At 40.4% G+C, this 25,161-nt stretch overlaps 1 protein-coding gene across 1 annotated transcript in view; it reads left to right on the top strand.

Annotated features, from left to right (window-relative positions):
* The window catches only part of LOC135214898 (uncharacterized), an 18,784-nt gene extending 453 nt beyond the window's left edge, over positions 1-18,331 (top strand). Inside the window, exons 2-3 of the mRNA XM_064249350.1 lie at positions 14,261-14,359; positions 14,728-18,331. Coding sequence (XP_064105420.1) covers positions 14,261-14,359; positions 14,728-17,049 — 2,421 coding nt within the window. The 3' untranslated portion in view covers positions 17,050-18,331. The remainder of the gene's footprint in view (positions 1-14,260; positions 14,360-14,727) is intronic.
* Positions 18,332-25,161: the final 6,830 nt, after the last annotated feature.

The following is a 25,161-nucleotide window of genomic DNA, read 5'->3' as shown; positions in this document are numbered from 1 at the left end:
TATTCTGTTCATTTTGCAGTTGATAATAATAGAATAGTCATTATCGCGACTTCTTTTCAATTTTGTTCTATAAAGATCTGGCCTCTCATCAATTTATACAACCTCCATAGGGGGCTAGGGCTGTCAATGCACCTCCATCTTACTTTCCACCCTCTATTGTTTCCTAGTATACGAGGTTTTCCTCCTATTACACCTTTTACACCTCTACCTCTAAATTTCCTTTCAGCGCTGAATGACCTAATTGTTCTCAGCTCTTGGCCGTCGGCTTAAATTGTATATAGTCTATCTACCTCATCTATAATCTATATACCGGTTTTCTGTTTTCTTTTGTTTATCAGCAAACTTTAAGGCCAACTCGATTTCTAAGCAACCACATAGCTAAACCTTTTTCACCGTACTTTCTCATCCTTCATTATCCACCAACTTATGCCCATTCCAGATTCCAGTTATTTTTTTCAATAATTCTGAGCGCTGATCTGAAATGCCCGTTTGAGTGAATGAATAAGTACCCAAGGTTTAGAGAATATTTGCTAGACCTTAGGTACTAGCCTCCTTATACTGTACCTTCTTTCATGTTATCTTTCTTCCATCTTACTTTCCACGCTTTCCTAACAATTAATTCATAGTGCAACTGCTTTGAGGTTTTCCTCCTGTTACCCCTTTCAAACCTTTTCACTGTCAATTTCCGTTTCAGCGCTGAATGGCCTTAGTTGCCCCAGTGGTTGGCATTAGGCCTAAAACCTATAAATCAATTAAACCTTAATTACTAGCGGCTTCGTTAGATGTAAATCGGCGATCATATTATTTCCTCAGGGTTTATCGGTAAGTTAGGAATTAGGAAAATCAAATAAATAGTGACGAGAGAGAGAGAGAGAGAGAGAGAGAGAGAGAGAGAGAGAGAGAGAGACTCGTGTAACAGCCGGCGTGTCTGGGTTTAACCGGATATGGAACTACATCTCAGATGTGCCATCGCTAGGGTTAATGATGATTTAGATATCCTGCTCGGCCATCTTTCGTAATTCATATTTCAGCAGAGAACGAGACTACGAGACATAACAAAATTTTATCGTGGTCTAATTCTTCGCAAAGAAATGGTGAGGTATAAGCTTATCATCATGACACCTGACCTAGTGATTTTTAACGTGAACTTTGGAAAGAAAAAAAAAAGGCGAAAGCTTAGTCTAGATACTTCTAGACGATGAGTGAAAGGAAAATCGGTATCTGGGTTGTTCCACATGAGAACTGTAAGGTTTTCGGCTCTTAGGCTGATACAGGAAGGGTTATTTAGTTTTCCTCATTTCTTAGGGAGGCCTGTCTCTCTTTTGAGCGGAATAGAGAATGTAGGCCTAGTGCTGGGACCTACGAGGTCATTTAGCGCTGAAAGAGAAATTGAGAATAGGTTTGAAAGGTGTAACAGGATGGGGAAACCTCGGAGTTGCACGATGAAGCAATTGCTAAGAAGGTGGAAAGTAAGATGGAAGAAAGAGACTGTGAACAAAGGTACAGTAAAAGGAAAAGCATTGCAGATAAGATCCCCTAAGGGATGCTACAAAGAACCCTAAGTTATGCCTACTGTGTACTGCCTGAGGTGCACTGACGGCAATGCCTCTTCTACAAGGGCCTTTTTTTTATACTTTTCCTCAGACGAGGTCTTTGGAACTTTATCCTGATTTGAATTTGTGAATCAGAAGTAGCTAAGTGGATGGTCGAACAACATACTGTGCAACTGAGAATGCGATAATACAACTACTAAAAGACACGATGGCATGTTTACTTCTGTAAAGCTCGATATATGAAGAGAGAGAGAGAGAGAGGCTGTTTGTATCTGAGTGTCATGAATTTCGTGCGACATAAATTAAGTCCCTCTGTTCGTCCTGCAAACAAATAGTACTAAATGTGGATAACGCAAAACTTTGAATGACTCATTTTAATGTGTAAACACGTACGATGAAGGTGGCAAAAAATCAAGACATTTTTACAGCCACTGAATTAGAGGACCAAACAGTTAATTAAAATTACCCTCACCTAATTCTCCCGGGAAGTCATGATGGTACTTACACTCATTTTGGAAGCTAAGCTAACTCTAGTAGATTTACATCACCCATGCATCTGATGTCTAGGCCCTTCCCTTATGACGCTCCTGATTGGCTGTTGATAAGCCAATCACAAGGCTGGAAACTCTCAGTTTCTCGAGAGAGTTCACATAGACAGGATGTGTGTTCCACCTCTCCTGAAGGATACTTTGTAAGACGTATCCCTCAAGTGAGGTGGAACGTATATCCCGACTATGTGAACTCTTGAGAGAGACTGAGAGTTTCCAGCCTTGCGATTGGCTTATCAACAGCCAATCAGGAGCGTCGTAAGGGACTGGCCTAGACATCAAATGCACAGGTGATGTGAATCTGCTATAGTACTCAGCACTCAAATGCACTTTAGATTCCTTGAAAACTTCATGAAATTTTCCTTAAAAATTCAAAAGCGTGGGTCTCAATCATATTAGCTGAATGGACGATGACATATAATAATATCATCCTTAGTTACCATACTCAGTTTGTTTATTGAGCGTAAATAATGGAAGACGAGGAAAGCATGGGTCTAATTTAGGGTGTTCAGTGGTCAGCGTAAGTAGAGCTCTCGCTTGTCTTTGCTGCTGAAAGATGCAACTTTTGTTTCCAAAACAGGACTTGGGAGTCAGAAACCAATCAACAGCACAAAGCGGGTCAGGTTAACGAACGGCCAGTTATTTACGTGAATAAGCTAGGTATGTGTTTGTACATCAGAGGCTCCTAACAGGGGGGGTATCCGTACCCCTTGGGGATATGAGAACCGAATGCTTGGAGTATGGGACGTGATCTCTTGATATTTGCATATATTTGATTTTAATGTGTCAACGTATACATGGGTACCTACATTTTGTAAATACGTAACTATATAAAACAATAAAGGCTTTTGATTTTCTTGAATGTTCTGTTTTTAGCTATTCATACCTAAAGTATGTACTAAGGTGGGTACACACGTGCGAACCGAACCTTGTATTGTAACCGATTCTTGTAACAAAAACGCAAGTGTGGACGGTTCCTCGAACCCGAACCCCGAACCCGCGAGGTTCGAGGCTCCGTTCGCCCTCCGTCCCGACAATTGTCGGTTTTTGGGCTCCGCATCAAAGGGAGGTCTCTTTGAACGTTACGCCATGTGTGGACGGGAACTGTATTACACGCGTAACAACAGTTTGCTGAACTTGTTAACACCGACTATGAACAAGGCCGTCCATAGTAGAGTCCCTTGTTTTCGTCAGTCAGTACGTATATGTCTACCATGGCTGATTGGAGTGAGGAAGAGGTCCTTCAATTTATTAGTTATTACGAAGAACAGACTTTACTGTGGCCAGAAACTTCTTGGAATCTCATGTCAGCGAGTAATTCCCGACCACTGTATTCTACCCTTCTAGTATAAAACCTTGATTGCCACCATCTTCTTTTATTTCGCTTCATCTTCGTTAAATAATGTATATAAATATACGGCAGCTGCTACTTGCATGGTGGCCATCGTCGGTAAACAACCCGGACAGAGACAGACTGATGATCGCAGTGGATTGAAATGAAGTTACGTGCTTAACGTGGTTACGGTTCGTCCTCAACATTTTGACACCTTGTAACCGTATATGCGTAACTCAGTTACACATACAAGGTTCGGCTCTCACGTGTGTACCCACCTTTAGACTAAGGATATTAAGTTATATTGTGAACAAACAGGACTTAAGTAGATTTATATTGGGCAATTAATTGTAGTCTGGGGTCATCAGAAGATCAAGAACCCCTGTTGTATATAGGGGGGGTCTGTAATTATTCATAATAAGGTATATGATTCCACTAGCTAGGAGAAACGACGACCTAATGATATATATATAAATCTATATATATATATATATATATATATATATATATATATAACATATACATATATATATATATATATATATATATATATATATATATATATATATATATATATATATATAATACATTCATATTACCATGGACTCAAAAGTAAATACTGCTAATTCTACTGTCCTTAAGTTAAACTAGAAGTCACCTAGATTAATTCCTCGGGAGTTTACAAACCAGATCGAAATCATTAAAGTAGAATCTAAACGCATGTGATTTGAGGATTCTTTGAAACGTTGAATTTAAACAGCCCAAGGCCGCGGTAACTACAGTAGATTCACATCAACCGTGTATTTGATGTCTAGGCCAGTCCCTTACGACGCTCCTGATTGGCTATTGATAAGCCAATGACAGGCTGGAAAACTCTAAGTCTCCCTCGGGAGTTCACATGGATAGGATCTATGTTCCACCTCTCCTGAGGGATACGTCTTTCAAAAGTATCCCTCAGGAAAGGTGGAACACACATCCTGCCTATGTGAACTCTCGAGAGAAACTGAGAGTTTCCAGCCCTGTCATTGGCTTATCAACGGCCAATCAGGAGCGTCGTAAGGGACTGGCTAGACATCAAATGCACGGTTGATGTGAATCTACTATATAGTATAGAGATACTCTACTTAGTTGCTGTAAACGACTTAATATTCTTCAGTAAAGCTTGTTGGCGTGTTGTGTTTTGTGTGGGGGGGGGGGGGTTAGGGGTAGAGACGCCTCGGTATTCTGTGTAGTGCTACGTCGAATGGAGACTAAAATTAAGAAAGTCTAGGAAGCGCAGATTTAGGCCGATTGGCTCCTGCAGAGAGAGTAGTCCCGAAGAAGCGAGATATTTTGGCGCTGATGGTGTCTAGACGCCGCCATTTCAGTTGCATCTGCGATAACACCGAGAGAGAGAAAGGGGGGGAAGGGGTTGGGGGGCGGGGCTCGACGAAGTTGCTTGTAAATTAACGCTTATTATTCATGCTAATACTGCAAGCTCTTCAAGACAGACTATATTAAAAATGAACTGAGAGAGAGAGAGAGAGACTTAACGAAAATGTTTGTGGATCCCAGCTTAAAAGCCATACTAATCACATTGCAAGGTTTGCAAGACGGATAGTTCTATGACGACTTCTAAGCATTTGTTTGTACTTTGGTAAACCTTAACATTTTTGGTGAATTTCGTCACCGAAATCTTTCAAACAAGGGGTCATTTTTTGGGGGAGGGGGGGGGGGAATCACTGATGGTACGCCCCCTCCTCCGACTTGGTTTAGCTTCCTAGCCTTTGAAATAATAATAATAATAATAACAGTAAAATTCACTACAAGGTGAGTCTCACATGGCTTCAAAGTGCGCACAAATTTCCAAACACTTCGCGGGAGGGGCTTACAACAGCCCCCTGCACCAGCTGAGAAAGAAGGTTTCACACACACACACACACGCACACACACACACACATATATCCAAGCTTTTTTTTTTAAAACAATTGTATAATTTTCTTAATCGTAAGTTTGTTCCTGTTTTTAATATTCCTACTGTACCCAAGTTGGCATTTTACTTCAGTATTCCTTTTATTCATGATAAGTCCTTTTATGTTCAGTTAAATGACCTTATTCACCGACACCTTCCGGCAGTTAACAGTAGAATTATACCAAAGAACCCGTTAACCATTGCTTCGCTTTTTAAACATAAAGACAGACTAAGCTCCTTGATGACTTCCAATGTCGTTTATTTATATACTTGCCCAAATGTAAGGTGGGGAAATATGTGGGGGCTTCTCGTCGCCTACTAAAAGTTAGAATTGATTGTCATCGGGGAGTTAGTTACAGAACAGGCAATAAATTAACTAATCCTGAATTTTCTAATATACGCGATCATGCCAAAAAATGTAAAAAAGATATTGAATATAAACATTTTAAAATTCTCTCCAGAGCCACCTCACCTCATCAATTAGCAATAGCCGAATCGTTATATATTAAGAAGCTTGTTCCTCCTTTAAACAATCAAACTACCTCCACAACACTGTACCTGTCTTGAGTGTGCCCCTGTCTCTGTTTTTTATGTCATTAGGTCCTTGGTTCCCGTCCTGAAAGGTAGCGGTCTATTTCTTTCATTCTGTCTGTTGCATTTTAGTTTTTTTTTTTTAATTTTTAATTTTTAATTTTTTAATTTTTGTTTAAAGTGTAAATATTTTTTTAAATTGTAAATTTCTTAATTCTTAAGTCTTTTATATATTATAATTACGTTTTTTCAGCTTTGAAAATGAGGCTGTGTCCTCGAAACGTCAGCTTGTTTAATAAATGGACAATTACTGGTACATGACGTCTCCTTCAGCTCCTGGTTGTATGTTGGTTGATAGCAACGCTTCCCATATCCATATCCATCCATATATATATATATATATATATATATATATATATATATATATATATATATATATATATATATATATATACATATACATATATATTCACATAGATGAGATCTTTCATCATAAGCCTATCCTTTCCATAACTCCATCGAGATCAAAATTCGAGATCTTTGCAATCAAATGTAGAAGAGGTAACAGGCGACGTGTTCTCTCCTTCGCCATACGTGTAAACGCTGAATTTCATAACAAAAGACTGCTGTGCGATGGCGCATATAACGCTGAGAACAGCAATCTGCTTAAATGCCTGCTGACTTGCATCCACAGTTCCCACACTGGTAATTTTCTCGTCACCTGCTTAGGCCCACAATCGAAATCAGCTTTCTTTATTGCAGAGGGCGAAGTTTGGTGAACCAAGGATTTTATCCTAGTATATATTTCGTTCAGCAAAGATGACAAAAACACGTTGTTCTTTGTTTATTCATTTCTGTATCTATTCAGATCTTTATCATGTTTGATATACGCCAAGAGCACTATCATACATATAAGAGCAGAAAAATACGCACTCTATGTACAGTACACACACATATATGTATACTTTTGTTTATTGATTTCTGTATTTATTCAGATATTTATCATATATGTATTTGTTAGATATACGCCAAGACCACTATCATACATATAAGAGCCGAAAAATACGCACTCTATGTATAGTACACACACACACATGTATGTAAACATTATATATAATTTGTATGTATGTGTTCATGTGTGTGTGCAATTAAGTGTGCGACCGTGTGTACGTGGGTGTACGTACCAAAGCCAGATTTAAAAAAAAAAAAAAAAAAAAAAAAACACCATCGGTGGCAACGTTGTGTTACCCTTTCGCTAGCTATGTGATATGGGTCCGATAGTTGGCAAGGACTGTGAGGTTTACCTTTTAACCTATAAGTCCTCTCTCTCTCTCTCTCTCTATAGTGCGTCTGATGCTCTCTAAATATCAACAGGTTCCGGTAACAAATGCAGACAGGTCAAAGTCAACCGGTAGACCAAATTCGGACGAAAGGACCTCTTAGAGACAAGAGGATGTCTTCTAGAAATGTGCAATATTTCGTAGACATATTTTGCGTGATTACGAGAAATGCCTGATGTTTCCTGAAGATATTTCGCATATTTCCCGGAAATATGTGAAATTTCCTAGAAATATGCGATGTTTCCTAGAGGTATTTCGCATATTTGCCAGAAATGTGTGATATATCCTAGAAACATTTCACATATTCGCTAGAAATGTGATATTCCCTAGAAACATTTCACATATTTTCTAGAAATGTGATATTTCTTAGCAACATTTCGTATATTTTTTGGAAATTATGTGATATAATTAAATAAGCATATATAATATATATATATATATATATAATATATATATATATATATATATATGACCTAAAAGGTACGCAAGTTCTTGCAAAGTTTCTTTCCTTTAGAATTATTTATAGTTTTTGGCGTGTATTACATAATATATATATATATAAATATATATATATATATATATATATATATATATATATATATATATGTAGTGTATATAGACCTAGAAGTAATTCGCAAAACGGAGCACTACTCCATTAAAATCAAAATATATCAAGCACGCTTCATTTGCTATTATTGCTACGACGGACAGGGCTGCTCGCAGTGTTTGTCCAATTTATTCCATCTAACACGCCACTCCTCCTCTCACTAGCGGTCACTTTTTCCTCAGTCATTTAGTTTCGGGCTGCAGTAATACAGATTACACTTCACAAACTCTAAGGAATAGTGTACGAAGAGATCTTTCCATTTTCCTCCACTCTCTCTGTATTTCTCCATAGTTTATTCTCAACCAGTTGTTTCAAATGACCGATGCAACTGAATCTCGCTGTCGTAAAATGATGACATCCTTTCATTTAACATTCCTGTAAGATTGAAAAAGAAACCCACAAATTCAATTTGTAACTTGTTTACTTCTAAGTATTTACATAAGTTTTTACTCCACACTCGAGTACTTTCAGGCCCTTCTGTGGCCCATTCTCAAGAGATGTTTGGGATGTTAGCCTGGGTCAAGGCCCAGCAGTCTTCTGGCCTTTTCAATCTTCAGAAGAAAACTGAAAGAAGTTTTGTTTTATTCCTGTAAGACTCAAAAGTTCGTTAGGAAGCATCAGAAAAATCGTTAACATTGAGCACTTACGAACGACTGTGTAAAAATAATGTAAAACATGCCTTCTTCCAATATACCTATATATATATATATATATATATATATATATATATATATATACACACACATACATATACATCATATATGTGAATTCGAAGGAGAAACAACTCTAGAATTATTATATGGGCTTAAGTAATCTTGTAGATCAGAGGGCGGATGGGCTGACAGACAAAGCCGGCACAATAGTTTTCTTTTAAATAAAAACGCATTGTATTTGATTCGTCATTCCCATTAAACGACGAGAGTTCCCGATGCAATTAAAGTTAACTTTTTTGTTATCTGTCGGCCGGTTTCCAAGCATTTAAGAGCCACTGAGCAAAAGAATCCAAGTTCTTCAGCAGATGACCCTAGTGGCAGCGACGTGAACCACCCATTCCAGTCACTCTCGCCAACCGAGTTGATGTTGGGCGTGTCCGAAACCTTATCAGATCGAGTGTACTTACGACACCTCTATTAAGTTTAAAGGTGGTTTTATTTAATGCTGATAAGGATTTTAAACCATCGTTTCGTCTCTTACTAAGTTCCAAGTCTCCAGCAGCGTCTTTCTGCTCAGTGAAAATAATTGGTTGAGTTCAGGGCATGACAGATGTTTGGCTTTATCAGATCGAGTGGAATTACGACACCTCTACTAAGTTTAGAGGCGATTTTATTTGATATTGGTAAGGATTTTAAAACGTATTGTCTTCCAGTGTCTCACTGCTCAGTGAAAATAGTTTGTTTTTTCTTTTTTCTTTTTTTTTCTTTTTTGAGAGCATGACACATTTGGCTCCGGTGTCCACCAGTTTTACAAGACTACTTTAATTCTGACTTTTCGACAAATAAAGGTCATGAAGTCTCATGTGACTGGTCAGTACCACATGGAAAGCTTGAAAGTAATCTCATGAAAGATAGAATTGACTGTATCTTTGTATTTTGTAAGGGTAGAGGAATACGAAAACTGTGGAAGCCTTAACAGGGAGAAAAATTGCAACATATTGGCACGATCCTTGTGTGTCAGAAAGGTTAGAACTAGGCTGATATTTAAAGAGAACAGAGTAATGGGTGAAAAGTTCTATCTCTATCTCGCAAACAACCGTATTTTATGGTAGCAACTTCACTGAGAAAATATGAATACTGATGAATTGTCAGGCCTAGACAGGACTCACTAACCAGGTCCTGTCTAAGTATAGATAAACCATTAAAAGGCATAATCGCATGCTGAAGTCAGCTTTTTTTCCAGTTGCTGAATATACATTTGTACAAATAGAAATCTTATTGCATATAACAAAACTATTATTAACGATCAAATATTGCGGTTAGCATTAACATTTCTATAGTGATATATGATATAGTATATATGTATATATATATATATATATATATATATATATATATATATATATATATATATATATATGAATAACTTGATCACGAAGTATATAAAACGTGATGCTATGTATAAATAAAGGTTTTTTTGTCACGAAGGAAAAAATGAAAAAGCAAGATAGCCAAGTACTTTCGGTCCTGCTCGGACCCTTTACTGAGGCAAACTGATTTTACAGAGAACAACATAGTCAAAAGAAGGCTTAATATACAAACTGACACTACAAGATAAGCATTAAGGGCGATTTTCACTCTACAGAAAGGAGCCGCCTGAGGGTAGCCACACCTTGAAGGATACACACAGTAAACAAGTGATTCTTCCAGAAAACAGTACATTTGAAAAAACACGGGAGCATATACAATTTAATATCATGAATTTTTGCACAAATTTTCCCAAAAAAATTATTATTAATGAAAAGACGAAAGAAAATATAAATATATATATATATATATATCGACCAAGAGAAAGAGGGAGAGAGAATATCGAACCAGAGAGAGAGAGAGAGAGAAAAATAATAAATATATATCGTGGGACAGGACCGAAAGTACTTTGCTATCTCGCTTTTTCATTTTTTCATTCGTGGCAAAAAACCTTTATATATATATATATATATATATATATATATATATATATATATATATATATTATATATATATATATATATATATATCACTAAAGCTTCCTGTCGTGTGTTAGCCCTTCGACTGTGTATGAACTGAGGGTTACTGAGAACGCGGGATTTATATCGATAGAGTGATTAGAGTCTGACATTTATAGGCAGTTGCCCGTTCAGTTGCCACCTAGACCCAACATCATTTAACTCGACATATCACCAGAATCATCGTCCAATGGACGTATTACTGTCGAGTATAATAACTCAAGTAGGGCAGTTATTTTACAACTTAATGAAATCTCTAAAAATAATCATAATAAAATAAATAAAGTGAAATCTGCCGTGCTTTCAGTTCCATTTTCTATTTGTAAGTTTCAGTAAAGCTATGGGAGAAAGTCCTTTAGCAAAACTACCATGAAAACGCATATCTCCAAATACCTATTTGAATATAGGAGAGTTGGAGAAGTTTATATTGGTGGAGTGTCAGCTGACGGTGCTATGTGAAATCACGCATGGATTACATTCTAGCATCAAGACCGCAAGTCTTGGACAATTTCAGTCTTGAGAAAGAGAGAGAGCCTAGAATTTTCTATCAAGGTCCCTAAAATCTACTCTTATGGTTCTTGGCATAAGGGGTACTGTTAAATCTGCACCTAATACCGGCCGTGAACTTTCATTCTACCCATGAAAGAGCCTGTAAAAACATAGAGACGCGCCCTCGTCTACTGAGCTTACATATGTTAGGGCTTTTAGCTGGGGACCCCTTAAAGCAGACCCCGTATGAGGGAGGGGGTAGTGTCATCAGTGCACCTCACACGTGTTGCACTGTAAGCATTACTTAGGTTCTTTGCAGCGTCCCTTCGGTGTTTATCTGCAACCCCTTTCATTCCTTTTTACTGTACCTCTGTTCCTTTTCTATCCTCCAACTTACTTTTCACTCTCTCTCCTAATATATAATTGCTTCATAGTGCAACGGAGGCTTTCCTCGCGGTACACCTTAATCACCGTTTACTCCCTATTTTCCTTTCAGTGCTGAATAACCTCATCGGTCCCAGGTCATGGCCTTCGGCCTAAATTTTATACATTCTATGCTACTCCCGTAAAGCAGACGACGCAGATTAGCTGCGCATTCGTGACTGCAGTCACTTTGATAAGGTATATGGATGAATTGTACAACAGAGAGAGAGAGAGAGAGAGAGAGACTGGGATGAAACGATCGTTCACATATAGGTTGTGCGAAGAGCAGGTTAGCGAGCGTCACTTTTTGTGCGCGAGTTTTTATACACTTCATTTTTTTGCAATCGACGCAGAAGTGGATCATTATTAAAAAGTTGTCGGCTGGAGCAAAAAGGCTTTTAAAGGTTAAAGCTTGTGGCCTTACCCATATAGGAAGAAAGTCACTGTGGTGACCTGCGCTAACTTTTGTCAAGGATACTTTCTTAATTTGTTGGGCTCTCGTAGTATCATTTGAATTTGATTAGTCACTTGCGCGTTTGGAAAGGCAATCACTCTAGTCTGATTATGACCAGAATTTGGAACCCTCCTTGCTTATTTCAGCTTTCATTACTATCAATTATTTTTCCCAGTCATTACCATCGTCATGACCGTTAATTTTCGCTTACTCGGGTAGTAAGTCTACAAACTATTTTGCTGTAGTTCTTGTTGTGGGGATGGGTAGTAGGGAAGCCCTACGGATAAGCCTAAAAACGTCTGCAAAAGGTGTTTCGCGTTGAGTTAAAGTTACAGAAATTTTAGGATAGGATATTTATGATTTATTTATTAGCATGAAAATGTTAAAAAAAAAAAATCATGTTAATCAGTGCAGAATGATTTATGATAAAATATAGCTGATCTAATTTAATCGTCAGCTGCTGGAGTCAAATATAAATACATATGTATAAATGCAGTACACTTTATATATATATATATATATATAATGTGTATAAGTGTAGGTTTCTGTGAGTTTGCCTGCTCAAGTACTGTGAATATGCGCAGGAACTAAATGTTTAATTTACTGTACTTTTAAATGTTCTACAGGAAGAAGGTCACTTCTACTTTAAATGGTTAAGAATGTCTTACGGAGATTTACAGCCCATTAAAAATTACAATTTCCTTCAGGTTCTCGGATTGCGAATGGAGATTTAGTAGGATTGTAATGCAAAAGTGATATTCCAGTTTAAAGAGGAAAATAAAAATGGCCAATATATACGCAATGGTCAACATTAGGAAACCGAATTGCATTAAAATTCTAATGATATAGATTGTTTGTTTGTATGGTGTTTTTACGTTGCATGGAACCAGTGGTTATTCAGCAACGGGACCAACGCCTTTACGTGACTTCCGAACCACGTCGTGAGTGAACTTCTATATAGAAGACAAGAAAATTGAATGACAACCACATCTTAAAACTATGAAATCACATCGAGCAATGTGAACTGAATCAATATGGAGCTGAAGCTGAAACACTAGATCTAACGTCAGAATTATAATGAACTAAAGAAAATCGCGAAAGAAAACTACAAAATATTCTACAAGTAAGGAGAGGGAGAGTTGGGGGTTGGGGGGGGGGGGGGGGGTGGTGTTTTTCCTTTGATCTAGCGTGCCCTTTACTTTCAACTGGTTTTTGTCTCCTGTAACAGAGGGAGAAAGTGCAATGGCTGTTCCTGGTCGCCTTGTACGCATTTCGTACTGTTTTATGAAGTGTATAAAGTTTTTAAATAAAATTCACTCTATCCGTTATCACTGGCATTCTTATTTTTTTTCTCTTCACATTTATTTTCATTTCATCCTCGTTTTCTCCTTAGAGGGCTTGGTGCCTGATGATGTTAATTTCCAGTTCCTCGGTGGACGAGTGGTTTTCGCGCTCGGCTGCCAATCCGGTGGTCCGAAGTTCGGATCCCACAATAAGCTGTAGGTCCCTTTGCTAGGTGACCAATTGGTTCCTAGCCACGTCAAAATATCTAATCCTTCGGGCCAGCCCTAGGAGAGCTGTTCATCAGCTCAGTGGTCTGGTAAAACTAAGATATACTTTTGTTAATTTTCCGGTTAACCCTTCAATTTTATTTTAGGATGGAGCTTTTACCTATGCACTTATCTACCCAGGCTACGCCCCATTACAGTCGCTTAACCATCAGGTAACCTAACTGAACAGAAGTTCGAAGGATTAAAAAAAAAAAAAAAAAGACCCAGATGTGTTTCACTCCTTTGGGATCTATGTTGGGTCAATCACTATTGAAGCAAGGTCATTGATAGCTGAGGTACGTGTATATATATATATATATATATATATAATATATATATATATATATATATATATATATATATATAATATATAGGCGTCACTACCCTAGGTGTTGTGACGCCACTTTTAATAGACAGCATATTATAACAATATATATTTATATATATATATATATATATATATATATATATATATATATATATATATACATATAATATATATATATATATATATATATATATATATATATATATATTTAGGTCTATAAAAAACAGAAGTTTTTAAGTAACATAGTATCAGTTCTTTGTGGGTAAGTGAGCACAATACACCGAAAAATCACACACAATCTCTCGTAAGATAAAGATTTGGTGCAAATCATAATTAAAGTTGTTCCGTCTTGACGCATTAACTGAATATCTAGTAAGAAAATGCTTCTGTATACTGAAATTGGAAAACTGAATTGCATCAAGAGATTAACTAATTGAAATGTCCCTTCTTTTCAGACATGGTTGCTGTTGGCGGCTGTTTTTAGTACAGGGGTACTGGCAGGTCCATTGCCTCAAACTGGTACTGGAAATCATGAGCCCATAAGTCAACGTAAGGCAAGTATTGTTAAATTTTTTTTTATAATATATCCATTGTTCATCCTCAAAGATTTTACCCTAATGGGCTCCAATGGCGCTCCATAATCAAGAATTCTCTTATGGCTGGTCTATTTTATGGAGACCCAGTGGAACCATAAAGGTAAACTCCTTTGAGGACTCACAGTGGCTACCAAAAAAAAAAAAAGTTTTTCCTGTGTCAAAATTTGGTTTATTTCAATGTATAATCTAAATCACAAGAGTTTCTTCTTAGTTGTTTGGTCTTAAACAGTATTGGTATGTTTTAGAACTTTAAGTTTTAATTTATAATCTCATAAAACTAATACATATAATAAAGATGAACCCTTTGGTAATTTCTCTTTCCATAGGTTGAGGGTGAAGACCACTTCCCTAATACTCCAAGCAACAGCTTCTCCAGCAGTTCAGCAATACCAAATGGGGCACAGTTTTCCAGAAATTTTGTCCCTCAAGCCCTACATGACTTCTCTCGCCAAAATGGTGGTTTTGCTAGAAATCTCAATGATAGAGGTTCCACTGAAGTTGTACAAGTAGTTCATCCCTCTCTTGTTGATGGGTTTAGTTCTCTAGAAGAGTTAGGTATCAGTTCTCCAAACTTCCCAGCAGGCAGCAATAATAACTTCGGTGGTTTCAGATCAAACGGTGGTGCAGGGTTTTCAAGAGCAGAATCAGGGGTCAATAATCGTTTTGGTTTCAGTAATGGTGGTAATCATCCCTTCAACATTCAAGGTTTCCCTCCTCCAAACTTTGGAAATGGAGGCTTCAGAACACCTGCTATTGAAGGCCATGGCTTCAGGGGACTGCCAGTTCATGCAAGAACATCAGGATTTGCAGATCAAACTTTTGTACCCAATAGTAACAATTTTGTTAATGGTGGATTTCACAACCCTAGTTTTGGGCCTGGATTTAACCCCACACCTTTTATTGGGGGTCATCCCTTTGCAAACAGCTTCTTTCCTTTTGGTCAAGGAGGTATTCACTTTAACCCAAACTTCCCGCAGGGAAATTTTGCTAATGGAGGGTTCATTCCACACCTGCCTCCTCAGAACACTAGAGTCATTTTACAGTCAGTCCCAGTCGTAGTGGGTATTTTGAATGAAACCCATGCACGTGTAACACCACATAATCAAGACTTCGGAAACAACCCTAACTTTGCTAGATTTAGCCTGAACAGTGAAAGAAAAACTTCAGAAATAAAACCAAACCACCATGGTGAAGGTATTAGAGCAAACTTGTCACCAGAAACAGATGGCTTTGGACATAGAGCACATCAAGGTAGTTTATTCAGCCAAAATTCTGACCGAAATTCTTTTCAAAGTGAACAAAATAACAATCCAAGTGGAATACCAACGGGCACCTCAGTATCCTTTAATACAGCTGAACAGAACTTTGAGAATGCACCAACTTTCCAGAATGAGCTTCCTCCAGTTGCTGAAGCTCTAATTGTTGCTCCAAATAACGATAGACCTAATGAAATTAACCGAGAAGGCTTACCGTCACAGGAAGAAAGCTCAAAGTCAAATCTTATCCAGTCTGAAGGAACAACGAAATTTATCCATTCAGATAAGGTAACAGGACTTACAACAAGTACGGATGATTCTACAATCTTTGCAACATCAAGTTCATTTGGATCAAATACAGATTTTGGAAACTTATTTTCATCAGATTTTTCATCGACTGCTGGAGCAGGACTGCCTGCTACTCCAGAAGAAATTCCCATTCAAGTAGGTCAGAGTACATTACCAGTACCCAGTGCTCTAGCAAGTTTTGCAGCAATTGGAACGCCACCAGCTGAGAATTCACATTTTCCAATAGACACAGTTAAACCATTCCATGGAGAGTCAGTTCAACTCAGAACCAGTTCATTAGCAGAAACCACTACACCACAAGAAATAACAGCACTTCGTCCTTCTAGCCCAGCCTCCGAAACTATAAACGTTACACCCATTTCAACATTTCCTGAGAATAATTTCAATACGCCAGCTGACATTGGTTCACTGAATACAAGATTGCACAGTGGAATATCCTCAGACGCTGAGCTTGCACTTCTACCAAGTGGTGATAATGTAAATGCTCATTCAGCATCACAAGGAATACTTACCGGAGGAACTGGAACATCTGTTGCAAAATTGATGCATGTTGGTGATCATGTGTCTGTTACACCAGGAAATGAACAAGTAAATTTAGAATCTTTCATTCAACTGAGTACAGGTCAAGGCAAAGCTATCGGAACATCTATAGGAAAAATGATGCAGGTAGGTGATCATGTGTCTATCTTACCAAAAATTTCAAACTTGGCGTCACAAGTATCTCCTGGGGCATCGAGTGTAATATCTTCTACGACCGATGAATCACCAGTGGAAAATGAATTTAGAAAGGAATGTGTTACAAAGTGTAGATGTAGATTTAGAACGAAAAACTGTGCCACACAAGCACTTGAAATATCAGGGCAAAGTCCAGTAGGATCATCAGCTCTAGAAACTCATGAAGTGAGTACCCCAGCAGTTGCTATTTCCCATTCAAAATTTAGTGCATCTAAGCCAAGCATTCCATTTACAATAACCCCTTCACCTGTTACTGCCATACACTCTCCTTCTTTGATGGCCTTGCATCTAGCCAGCTGGAATTTGACACAGTCAGTGAACAGACTATCTCCAACCTTGACCACATAGGTAGCACTGGAGTATCAGCCACAAATATAGGGGTCTCTGGGATTACTTCAGTAAATGCAAAAAAATTTAGCCCTCATGCAATCATAATATTTCCACAGTCAGGAAGTGAATCAGTTCTACCAAATTTTCAACAGGAAGGAATTACACCTGCCCCTTTCCCAGATACTCTTAACAAACGCCTGGGCGGGGCTGCCATTGATATAGCAAATTTAGCTATTGCAGATGAAAATATAAAAAACACACAAGTAACCCTTACACAATCACCCGTTGAACAGACAACAAACACTGCAATTCAGATAGGAGAAAGCGTCCATTCTAGCCAGTTACAACCAGAGAACGGAATTCAAGTGACAAGCCGGGGTATTAGTAGTCCAGTAGGACAAGTGACAACACAGGCACCTATTATAGCATCTGCTCCATTACAAGGACAAGAGACACTTAGCAGTTTTGGCACATCTACGTCTGCTGAGCCGTTTGTCACTAGAACCGATGGTGAAATTTCAGGTTTGAATGCTGCCGGTGTACTGACGGATCCAAACTTTGTTCTCACTATTCCACTGTCTTTGCTTTCACAAACTGCAAGAAGCCCTGCAGAGAATGTAAATGCTGCAATCGGTACACAAGCAGCAAGAGTGGCAGATCCAACAGCAAATATATTAAACACCTTTTCTTTCACAACTGATCCCCAAGAAGTTCTCAAAATACTGAATGCTCAGTCCCGTGGTTTGGGAAGTAGCAGTGGATTTAGCCAGACTTTTGGACTGAATAGTGACACCCCAGGAAACAGTAGCCAACAGCCGCAAATAGCCACAATTGAACAAGAGCCCCAAGCACCTGGTCAGTCAGAAGTAGTACCAGCAGCATCTCCTTCAGGATCTTTGTCTTTTCGTCCAGAGACTCTAGCGAACGACAGTGGAGCTTCAGGTCATGGAGTTCCTTTAATCCCAAAACCTTTTCAAACACTAGGTGGAATTCAAGAAGCAGAAGCCTCTAATGACAAAATCAGTCAAAACCAATCGAAGTTAGGGAATAATCTGAAAAGAGAATTACCACTTGCATCATAAAAGTTCTATATAAAGCAAACAACAGAATTCACTAATACTGCAGTTCGTAAATTATTGTCAATATAAATATTTAATATCACGGACAAGAAGTGAATGAGAATGCATCCTTAAGAATATTAATTATTTGCGTCTTTACCTTTGTACTACATCACCTAACCATCCAACTACCGTGTAAGTTTGTTTGTACTTTTATATATAATAAAATTTAAACAAACGCTTATGATATCTTTTTACATACAAAACCTATTTTTTTTATGTTATGCCTGAAGTTGAAGAATTTGCAAGCCTCAATGGCTTCGACCAAGACCACCGAGAAAGAAGGCCTGTTCGATGTTTTGTGACGTAAGCACGGGTAGTCCCGAGCTGCTAGCACTGACTACGCTGCCAGACGAAAATGTAAACAAACACTCGCCAAAATCTATCATTTTTGGCCTGCCAGTTATTGATTTACTTATTTTCTCGTCTACACTAATTAGTGTATACCAAATAATACTCAAAACACAAGTTATAAGATTAATGTAAAATGCTGAGCCAAAACAATTTGTTTAGTTACAATACAGTCTACCAAAGAATAAACAGCAGTGCATAGGTTTACATCACAAAAAAACATGGTTCTTTCTAGTATATGTGAATGAAATAATCTCTTACATACAGTCATTATTTGGTATTTAAATTTTCTAACTTTCTCTTTGGCTACAATAGTTATTTTCTTGAACAACAATTACTCAATGAAACGTTAGTAGAAACCCATATTGTTAATTTTTTTTTTTTTTTTTTTTGTACTATAACCTTCATTACTTATTGGGCAGCTTATCTATTATCAACCTTTTGACATTTAAACATTTAAATTCATGATTGTCGACCAAATGTAAAATATTTACATTTGCATCCTGAATGAAAAGGGAGTGATTTTTTCCAATAGTTAGTAAAGCTTGAACGATATTCATTGGATATTTGTAAAACTAAATTAACATTTTGTTTCTCAAAGGTGTAGGGAGATAATGCTTTTAATGATAGTTTATATGAATGTTCATTGAGTAAACATCTATATCATGAAGTTTTTCAAAGGGATGGTGCATAATGAATTTCTTTTTCCAAATTATTGACATCAAACTGAGGTAACTTCATTGTTTTAATTATAACTTTCTGGCCAAGCCAATTATTCCTGATATATTTTAACAATTTTACTGAAACGCACGAAAAAGGGCATTTGTTACTCTGAAATGAGTGAGGATACACTTTAGACAGCTGTGGAATGCTGGGAAAATAGGAGATTGCTTTCCCAATGATAGCATTATGATGTTACAATGCAAAACACTGAAAAAATGATTTTTTCTAAGCCTATAATTACCTTCAGTGTGCAGTACAGAACATCAGCTTTTATGCTTTAATTGGGAATTTGTGCAACTTAACTTTACCTGTTCAACATAAAATAAAATGCACCTGTTGCAGCTTCTCTATAGCCAAAGGCTGAACCAACAATAATTTTGCCTTTATAATGAAAATATGGTATTAAGTACGTGAGTTTCATCCACCATCAGTATCACTATTTTGTCATTGGGTAGTAATGATTTACATTTACTCTTAATGTACATAAGAAAATTTGAGTCCTTTTGTTATGATGCTGGCAGACCTGTTTGAAAAAAACACTCTCCTGATGGTACAGTAACTTTGTGGGGAACTGTCGAGGGAGGAATTTCCCTCACACGACATTAAGATACGAGAATAAGAAGACTACTATTAGTATACATATAAATTGTTGTCAGTCTTCTTGCCTGGAGACAGGGGTCAGAGAATGATACTGTGTCATAGTTGACACGGTGGGTATGAAGACTAATGACCTTTACGCTGTCTGGGAATTAGGGTAGGCCTGTCCTACCTGCTATTACATGATATTCCTTGTGTGTATGTGTCTTACTACTGATGAGGCCAGGTGATGTCTTCCCACTGGGAGGCAATTGAAGTGCTGATTTCCATTTTAGGGGTATTGAAGAAAATTCCTGGTATTCAGCTTGTTTCTTTATTACTCATTACATCACGCCAAATTTCTCCCAGGCCTAGTCTCCTGGACTTGATTAATTTACCTAGTCTTCAGAACTCCTGGACTAGATCCCTGAACTAGATTCCTGGACTAGATTCCTTGCAAGGGATGGATAATCATTTGTATGAATAACTTGGTAAAATAGCCAGAATGAGAGGTGGACTGATTGACGTCCTTTTCACATGAAAGCATTCGTGATCCTTACATGTGTCTTTTAGTGTTACCAAAAGCATCGAAAGATTCAGGGCAGCGTTCCCATACTCACAGCGATAGAAAAATAAAACAAGGGACTGGCCACACTGCCACACTAGTGTCCACAACAAAAACATTTCACAGTTCCAATCACTCTTACAACAGTAGTGTAAAGATATTAGAGGAGGATGATGAATCAATTCCTAAATAAATCACTAATAATTAAAGTAATATTTTTCCCAGTACAGAACAACTATAGGAATAACAAAAACAATATTACCTGCCCTGATGAATAATCAAATTTATTCAGTCATAACTAGAGCTAAAATTATTGCCAAAATGAAATAACTAGTTTTATAACAGCAATGTAATATATATTGCAGAGTTAGAAATACATTCAGCAGAATCAGCTCTCTGGAGTTATTGAATATCTGCTTAATGATATTTGTATCATGAACCTTTGTAGGTACCTTGAGATCTCCTAAGTGACTCACTCCATTGATATGAAAAATGCATGTACTGTACAGTTAGGTTTAACTGTAGGTAGGACATTGTGGCATAAGTATGACATTTCATTAATCTGTACTGAAGTTTTACCTGAGGAAGATGAAAGATGGTCTTTTAATATTTTTACGTGTATATATGAGCACTGAAACCTAGTAATGCAATGAGGATAGGTTAAGTTAGTTTAGTGAAATTTCTAATATAGGCTCTTGTTTTAAACCTGTAACCCTTAGAATACTATGCCAGTTTACTTTTTATCACCTTAACCCATCTAGGCCCAAAAGGTTTGTCCCATGCCTTTGACTATTGTCAATGGAAACTTGCCTATTTCCCCACCACTAGCTAGGCTACACAGAGTTCTTTAACTTGGACTAGCCTATACCTATTCGACTCTGTTAATCATTGGTTGACATGAATTCCTACTAGAATTCAATGTAGGCTAAACCAGTCTTTCTTTATATTGTACCTGACCTTGTTGCTCACAACTCCTACCTAGAATGCAGACTGTATTTATATTGCAGTCGAAAGTCATCCAGAGAGAAAAGTCAAATAGGTAATACCTGTTGCAGTGAGCTTATTGCCGATGTGAGGTGTGGACAAAGAGGCAGGTAGAAGTGTACTGATCTTTATTACAGGTAAGGGAAATTCAAATGTACAGTATGCAGGCGGAAATGTGGTATCCGACCCACAAGAGAGTAAAAGTGGGTCGGCGAGAGCCGATTTGTGTTTCTTGCGAGACATATAACATAGAATATAAAAGTACATAAAATATGATCTTATAAGATATATACATTGGCAATTTTATACAGAGAAAATTGCGATAAGGCGTTGTCCTCACAAATACTCCCCCCCCAAGACAATAATTAGGGCGTAATTGTTGGATGATTTCTCAGTACTTCTGATCGTTACTCTCGGAAGCGAGCGGGCGGTGGAGGCGGCCTCAGGTGCGCGAGACCAGCTGCTGTAGTAGATCCTCGGCCTTGAAGTCCTCGGGGATTTTAGGGGACGGGATGCCTCCCCTGAGGTGACCCTCGGGCGGTTCGACCGTCTTCCGAGGGCGGCCGCGGCTACGACTGGGTGGTTTGGCGATCAATGGAGTTGCTTCTTTCCGAGGAAGAGTGAGGCACCCAACGGAATCCGCGTCGGCGTACTCTTCGTCCATAAGGAAAGCTGGTTTCAGTCGGTTGATCGTGACCCAGTCCTCACGACCATTTATGGATGTGAAGTACGTCTTGTCGGTGCGTCGGAGGACGCAGAAAGGGCCTCGGTAGGGTCTCGTTAATGGCGGGCGGCGGGCGTCGTCCCTGATGAAGACGTGTTTGCAGGACAATAGGGCCTTTGGGAGGAAGTGTTTGGTTCTGTCAGAGAAGGTCTTGATGCAGGGCGTGAATTTTCCGGCGGATTCCCGAAGTCTGGTGATGGAGACGTCTGCGTCGTCAGCATTGGTTGGGAAGAACTCGCCTGGGACTGTCAATGGTTCCCCGTATACCTTCTCCGCAGGTGATGCTACGCCATTCGCCCGAGGGGCGGTCCTAAGGCCGAGGAGGACCCACGGTAGTTGGCTCTTCCAATCCTCGCCGGTGCAGCGTGCCATTAGGGAAGCCTTGAGCGATCGGTGGACCCTCTCCACCATGCCGTTAGCCGCTGGGTTGTAGGCGGTGGTGGTGAGTAGCGATGTCCCCATCAGGCGGGCAGGGCGGTCCACAACTCCGACAGGAAAACGGGTCCGCGGTCCATCGTGATCTCATCTGGCACTCCGAATCGACTGATCCAGCTGGCGAGAAGGGCTTCAGCGCACGCTTTGGTGGTTGCCTCCGACATCGGCGTCGCCTCAGGCCATCTGGTGGAGCGATCGATTATTGTCAGAAGGTATCTGGCACCTTCCGACGGGGGCAGGGAACCCACGGCGTCTAAGTGAATGTGGCCGAATCTTCGTTACGGCTGCGGGAATTCCCCCACGCCTGATTCTGTGTGCCGACTTACTTTACTTGTTTGGCAGGGAACGCAGGTCCTGGCCCACTCGAGGGAGTCCTTCCGAATTCCGTGCCAGATGAACTTCTCCGTCAGGAGGCGCATCGTCGTCTGGGCCGAGGGGTGCGAGAGTCCATGTATGATGTCGAATACGGCTCTCCTTTGGGAGGCTGGGATCAGCGGGAGCGGGCGACCCGTGCTGTCGCAAAGGAGCGTCGTGCCCGCGGGTCCGAAGGGCACATCCTCCCACTTGAGGGCGGTGATAGCTGTGCGATATGCGGCAGTCTCCGGGTCGGCAGCCTGTTCTCTGGCGAGGTCTTCGTAATCGATCCCGAGGTGCACAGCGTTGATCTCTATCCTCAAGAGGGCGTCCGCCACTGGGTTCTTCTCGCCGGGAATGTAATGGATGGTGCAGCCGAACTCAGCGATGGCTGCCAGGTGCCTCTGTTATCTTGCTGACCAGGCGTCGCCCGCCTTGGTGAAGGCGTGCACCAAGGGACGGTGATCTGTCCTGATAGTGAAGGGGGCGCCCTCGAGGAGGTAGCGGAAGTGGTGCACTGCTTGGTACACCGCCAGGAGCTAGCGGTCAAATGTGCTGTATCTCGTCTCGGCAGGAGACAGTTTTTTACTGTAGAAGGTGAGTGGCTGGGACCCGCCCTGGACCATCTGCTTGAGGACAGCCCCGCTGGCGTCAGTGGTGAGGCATAAGGGCGCAATAGGGTCCTGGTAGCACAAGGTTGCGGCTCTGGCGAGGGCCATCTTCATGTCGTGGAAGGCCTGCTCTTGTTCTGCTTCCCACGTCAGGTTTTTTGGTTTCCCCTTCAGGACCTGTGTTAGAGGGGACATGGTGCAGGCGACGTCTGAATTCTTGCAGGGACTTGACCGTAGTTGGGGTCGGAAACTTCTGCACCGCATCCACCTTCGAGGCCATGGGGCGCACGCCTGCTGCGGAGATCTCGTGTCCAAGGAGGTCCACCCTCTCGGCGCCGAAGTTGCAATTGTCGAATCAGATGACCAGCCCGTTTTCCTGCAGGCGTTTCAGAACCGCTCAGACATGGTGTAGGTGCTCCTCTGGGGACCTGGAAAAAATTAAAATATCGTTGATGTAGCAGACGCAGAAAGGCAGGTTCCCCAGGATGCTGTCCATCAGGCGCTGGAAGGTGGTCCCTGCGTTTCTCAGGCCGAAGGTGGAGTAATGGAAGATGTAGGAGCCAAAGGGGGGGGACATCCTCGGGGTGCACGGGAACCTGAAAATACGATTTTAAAAGGTTCATTTTCGTGAAGATTTTCGCTCCATGGAGGGCCTCGGTCAAATCCTGCATGTTTGGCAAGGGGTAGTGATCGGTTGGCAAGGGGTAGTGATCGAGGATTGTAGCGAGGTTGAGTCTCCTGTAGTCTCCGCAGGGCCTCCAGGTGCCGTCAGGCTTCCGTACCATGTGTAGGGGCGAAGCCCAAGGGCTTGATGCTTTCTGGCAGATACCCATTCATTCCATTTCCGAGAACGCCCTTTTTGCATCCTCAAGGCGGCCCAGAGGGAGTCGTCGGAACTTTGCGTGTGTCGGGGGCCCCGTGGTGATGATGTGGTGGAATATTCCGTGCTTGGGCAGTGTCCCCGCCACCTGACGAAGTTCCGGTTTGAAAACTTCGGGAATTCCTGCAGGAGGTTGCCGTACTTGTGGGGGACGCCTGGGCCCACTGCAAGCAGTAGGGAACGGCAAGTCCCCGTGTCAAGGAGGCGTTTGCGACCCACGTCAACCAGGAGGCTGTTATGCGCCAGGAAATCCGCCCCCAGTAGTGGAATCCTGACGTCTGCGATGGTGAAATTCCAGATGTAGTTGCGCCCCAAGATGGATATCTCGAGGGACTTCGTGCCGTAGGAATGGATGGGGGTCCCGTTTGCGGTGACGAGGGCAGTTGGTTTGTCAGGCCCGTGGCTGCGGTCTTTTCCTGACAGCGAGAATATCGAATGCATCGCCCTTGTGTCCACCAGCATCCTCCGGCCGGAGATCGCGTCATGGACATAAAACCCTACGGCGTGTGATTCCGACGAGGCCGCTGCCACGGGCGACTTTGGTTTTGTCTGCCGTCGCCGTTTTTTGGCTGCTGGGAGGTGCAAGGGCTTTCGCATCTCCTGGAGTGTCTTCCGAACCTCCGGTGGTAGTGGCACCAGGAGTTTTTGCCCCGCTGTGTGTGGGAGGACTCCTCTGGGTCACGGCGCCAATCTCTCGCGTTGGATCGTCTTCTTCTTCTTCTCCCTTCTCTGCGGCTAGGCACACGGAGGATCAGGGAGTGGCAAGCCTTGCAGCCTTGCTCGACAGCATCAGCTTTTTAGCTTTCTCC

The sequence above is a fragment of the Macrobrachium nipponense genome, chromosome 46, assembly GCF_015104395.2.
Source record: "Macrobrachium nipponense isolate FS-2020 chromosome 46, ASM1510439v2, whole genome shotgun sequence".
Taxonomy (NCBI): Eukaryota; Metazoa; Arthropoda; class Malacostraca; order Decapoda; family Palaemonidae; genus Macrobrachium; species Macrobrachium nipponense.
This window is presented reverse-complemented; position numbering and strand designations above follow the sequence as displayed.